Source organism: Notamacropus eugenii, chromosome 7, assembly GCF_028372415.1.
Source record: "Notamacropus eugenii isolate mMacEug1 chromosome 7, mMacEug1.pri_v2, whole genome shotgun sequence".
Classification (NCBI taxonomy): domain Eukaryota; kingdom Metazoa; phylum Chordata; class Mammalia; order Diprotodontia; family Macropodidae; genus Notamacropus; species Notamacropus eugenii.
Genome location: NC_092878.1, coordinates 15200598 through 15205202, shown reverse-complemented (window position 1 = coordinate 15205202; position 4605 = coordinate 15200598). Strand labels below are relative to the sequence as shown.

At 37.4% G+C, this 4605-nt stretch overlaps 1 protein-coding gene across 1 annotated transcript; it reads right to left on the bottom strand.

The window, feature by feature from the left end:
- Positions 1–2313: 2313 nt before the first annotated feature.
- LOC140513383 (olfactory receptor 4K15-like) lies at positions 2314–3285 on the bottom strand. The gene has a single exon (XM_072623037.1). The coding sequence runs from the start codon at positions 3283–3285 to the stop codon at positions 2314–2316; it is 972 nt and encodes a 323-aa protein (XP_072479138.1).
- Between the last annotated feature and the right edge of the window lie 1320 nt (positions 3286–4605).

Genomic DNA, 4605 nt, shown 5'->3' with positions numbered 1-4605 from the left:
TCAACACAACAAAAGGAAACGTCTGTAGTTGAGAAATAAAGTGTATATGGGAAGGAGCAATTTTATGTTTAAGAAGTTGGAAAAATAAAGGATTCTAAGTTATGAATGACTTCGAATTTCAAACAGAGGATTTTCCACAAAGGGAACAGTAGAAAGATATTCAATGTGCCATATGAATCAAGAATGGAACAGGAAATTTATGCCTATATTGAGAAGAAATGTTAAAAAAATTAAGACTTATAACAACATGTTTGACGAAAACAAAGAGTAGCAATCACAACATATGACTGCTTTTAGAATCTACTGAGAGGTTAATACTTAAACCCTATCAATGTATTGTACTTTGCAACTTTAATATTTAGTAATTTTATTTTTCATCTTAGTTTTACATTTTTCAAATAGTCAATACGTTTTTATTGGTATACCAACCAGTCTGGAGACATCCCGCAGGCATGTGGTCAAGCACTACAATAATCCTGTAGTAATTATCAAGGGCTTTTCTCCTACTACCACTGCTCTATTTCCAAGTAGGTAAAACTTTAGAATTCCCAAGATTTATAAATTTCTTCCACTGATGAACATGAGGAAAGTAAGTGGCACAGTAAACAGAGAGCAGGAAGACCTGATTTGAAATTCAAAGAGATTTGTTAACTAGCAAGAATGGTTTTGGTGAAATGAAGAAGCTAGAAGATATCATACAGTGAGAGGAGAGAAAGTCAACAGCCTTCTTATGGAGTTGTATCACAAGGTGCATATAGAAAGATAGTTAGCAAGGGAGGAAAGATCAGGTAAGCATTATGATGATGGAGGAGATATAGACAGGTTTCACAGCAACAGGTAAGGAGTCAGTAGACAGGAAGACACTGAAGATAAGTGCTAGATTGGGGATGAAGGGGAAGACAAAGGACACAATCTGTTGGAAGAGGCAGGAAGTATAGGGATCACTTATGTAAGCAGAGCTGTTTGCCTTAGTAAGGAATAAGGTCATTTCTTCATGTAAGACAGAGGTGGAGGAGATTGTGGGAAAAGGTATGTGAATTAAATGTGATGAGGAAGCAGGGAAAGGAGGGAGCTCACAAAAAATGGCCTCATGTTTTCACTGTAAAATATAAGGCATACTTCCTACCTGAGAGTGTGGGAGAAGTGGGATCCAAAGGAAGTTTGAGGAGGGATAAAGATTTTTTTTTTCCGAACTATTGTGGAAAGAAGCATAGTGAGTTAATAAGGGAGATGTAGATGGATAGTCTGGTAGAAGGAAAGGTCTAATTGTGCCTATTCAACATTAGTTTGTAGTGGAAGCAGTCAGAATGAATGTAGAATTTTCACTGTGTTCATTAGGCAACAAATGTGTATGAGTGAAGACAGAAGACTGAGAAAGTAATCTAAGGTTGAGGCTTTTAAAATGTTATAAGTGGGCAAGCGATTCTGGCAAAGTCCAGTGTAGAATTGGACTTTGCCAAGGAATCAAGGATGGGAAAAGAATCCAGAATAGTTAGAATAGGGATGGAGAAGTTGGAGATCACACTGTGGATGAAGAGTTTGGTAAGGGAAAGCAGAGGAATATATGCAGACAGTCAATATTATGGTTAGAGAGGGAGGATTTAAGAATGTTTGAACATGAAGGTAATGCATGTGTGGGTGATTGTAAGATCAAGGGCATCACTATCTTTATTCAGGGCTGAGGTAGACTAGAATGATATTGATTCATACAGTGACAAAATGCCTTTAATAGGAATTACATATTCCATAAACATGTTCTGGGAGACTCTCCTATGATCTTATTCTTTTCCCAACGACAGTCATTGTATATCATCAAGTGAAATAATATGATAGGACTATGATACTTAAACACCCTTAGCAATTTATGAAATCCTGTTGGATCTATGTAATGGCAGCTGAAAAAAATAAGATTGGAGCAGCTAGGTAGTGCAGTGAATAGAGCACCAGTCCTAATATCAGGAAGACTCATCTTCCTGAGATCAACGCTGACCTAAGATACTTACTAGCTGCCTGACCCTGGGCAAGTGACTTGACTCTGTATACATCCATTTGCTTAACTGTACAAGGAAATGGCAAATACCTCCAATCTATTTTCCAATAAAACCCCAAATGGAGTCATGAAGAGTCAGACACAACTAAACAATAACTAAGAATCAGATTTTGGATTTTCATAAAACTTTTACTCTAATTTTACCTTCACATCTAGGTTATCCTTCTCAGTTTTATATGTAAATTTAGATAAAGGTTAAAGAAAAATATTATAATGGGGAAGAAAAAAAGAGCAGATTGTCTCAAATAGACATGATAGTCTGTTCATGGCACTGTGTTACTCAAAATTGAGGTCAGATGAAAAATTCGCCTGACACTTACATGCTGGGTCTTCACTTTCTGCATGGCTGTCTTTACCTCTTTATTTCTTAGAGTGTAGATTATTGGATTCAATATTGGAGCAAAAATAGTAGAAAACACAGAGAAGACCTTGTCCACTGGGAAGTTGCTGAAAGGCCAGACATAAATAAATATGCAAGGTCCAAAGAAAAGGGTCACCACAGTGATATGTGCAGTCAATGTAGCACGTGCCTTAGCCATACCAGCTGATGAATGATGTTGTACAGTGACCAAGATGATAGTATAGGAAATAAGCACAAGGAGGAAAGAGGTGACCCCCATTAGACCACTGTCCAAGAGCAATAATATTTCTGAAACATAAGTATCAGTGCATGCAAGTTTGATGACCAAAGTAAGATCACAATAATAACTGTCTACTATATTGGGGCCACAGAAGGGCAAGTTTACAGTGAAGGGCAGCTGGCTTAGCGAGTGAAGGATCCCAATTATCCATGAAGCCACCAGAAGCCCTATGCATTTGTTCAAACTCATAATGGTTGTATAATGTAAGGGTTTGCATATGGCCACATATCTATCATATGCCATAGCTACAAAGAGCACCATCTCACCCCCAGCAAATACATGAAGCAAGAATATCTGGGCCATGCAACCCTCAAAGGAGATGGTCTTTAACTCGGCAAGAAAATCAATGATCATCTTGGGGGTAGCAAAGGTAGCCAGGCATATATCAAGGACTGAAAGGTTACTCAGCATCATGTACATGGGTGTGTGTAGGAGAGGTTCCAAGATCACTGTGAGCACAATTAGAAGGTTTCCCAACACAATGGCTATATAAAGCACAAAGAAGAGCACAAAGAAAAGAATCTGGAGCTCCCAAGAAGTGGAGAGTCCAACCAGCACGAATTCAGTCACTCCTGATGAATTTCTCTGGGACATTATTCAGGCTATGTCAGTTACCTGAAAGGAAATGAATCAAAAGGATAAATAATGTTAAGTACATGAAAGAAAGCACTCATTTCTAAAAATTACATTTCATTCATATTGAAACATAATTAAGAATATTGACTTCTTCAAATATGAAAACACTTCACTAGACAATAAAGATAGAGAGACAAAAAAGAGAGAGTGTGGTTATAGTCCCCACATTCTAGTTAGGGAACGGAATTTGTACAATGGTAAATAAATATAAGCTGTGTTGAACAAAGAAAGATTGCCATGAAATTGGGAGAGAGTAGAGAAAGCTTCATGGAGGAGGGACTAATTGTACTGAAGCTTAAAAGGGATAGTGATGCTACGAGGGTAGCAATGAACCAGGGAAAAGTATGCTGGGTGTCCATCAATTGGGGAATGACTAAACAGAGTGTGTTGCATGAATGTAATGAAACAACATAGTTCTATTAGAAACTGAGAAAAGGAAACATTTAGGGATGTGAGAGAAGCAAACATATGATGATTACAACAATGTAAGTGGAAATACCCAACAACAATATCTGAAACTCAAAGTTGTATAATTGTCATTAGAAAGCTTTTCCATGAAGAAGAAAGATTGTCCTCTCACCCTTCCCTCCTGGAGAAGTGGGGATTTTTAGCATGGAATTCTGCATGTTACATACACACACACACACACACACACACACACACACACACAGAGGTAGGAAGGAGAAGATATATATTTAGCAATGAAACTCATTAAAAATAACAGTAAAATAATTCAAAAAGAAAGGACTCTCCCACACAAATTAAAGTTTTAGAAGATATGATCTCATTAGTAAATTAATTTGAGGCTAGGTAAGCTGTGTGATACACTATACCAGTTTAAAGTAACACTGAAATTCACACTTTTCAATATGTTATTCATTACCCTTTTATCCCAAAATAATGAAGAAGAGTATTTTGATAGTTCCACATAAATTATTAAAATTTCAGCATCTCTAATTAACCAATCACTTGTCAGTTTCTACCTCAGTGTAAAGTTAATCTTCTCTCTCTCTCTCTCTCTCTCTCTCTCTCTCTCTCTCTCTCTCTCTCTCTCTCTCTCTCTCTCTCTCTCTCTCTCTCTCTCCCCCATACTCTTTACAAATATTCTTTCACTAGTTCTCACCACCACACTAGGAGGTAAAATACCAATTTTACAATTGAGAAAACTTGGGCAGATTTATTTGCCTTGTCCATGGTTTCATAGTTTGTGTTGGTAGCTGCACTTATCAGGCCTTCCTCCAAGTTTATTGCTGTATCCACTGTGCCACCTAGCTGTTT

What these genes read in the sequence shown, in the direction of transcription:
- LOC140513383 (XM_072623037.1), bottom strand. Translation starts at nt 3,285, where the DNA reads ATGTCCCAGAGAAATTCATCAGGAGTGACTGAATTCGTGCTGGTTGGA.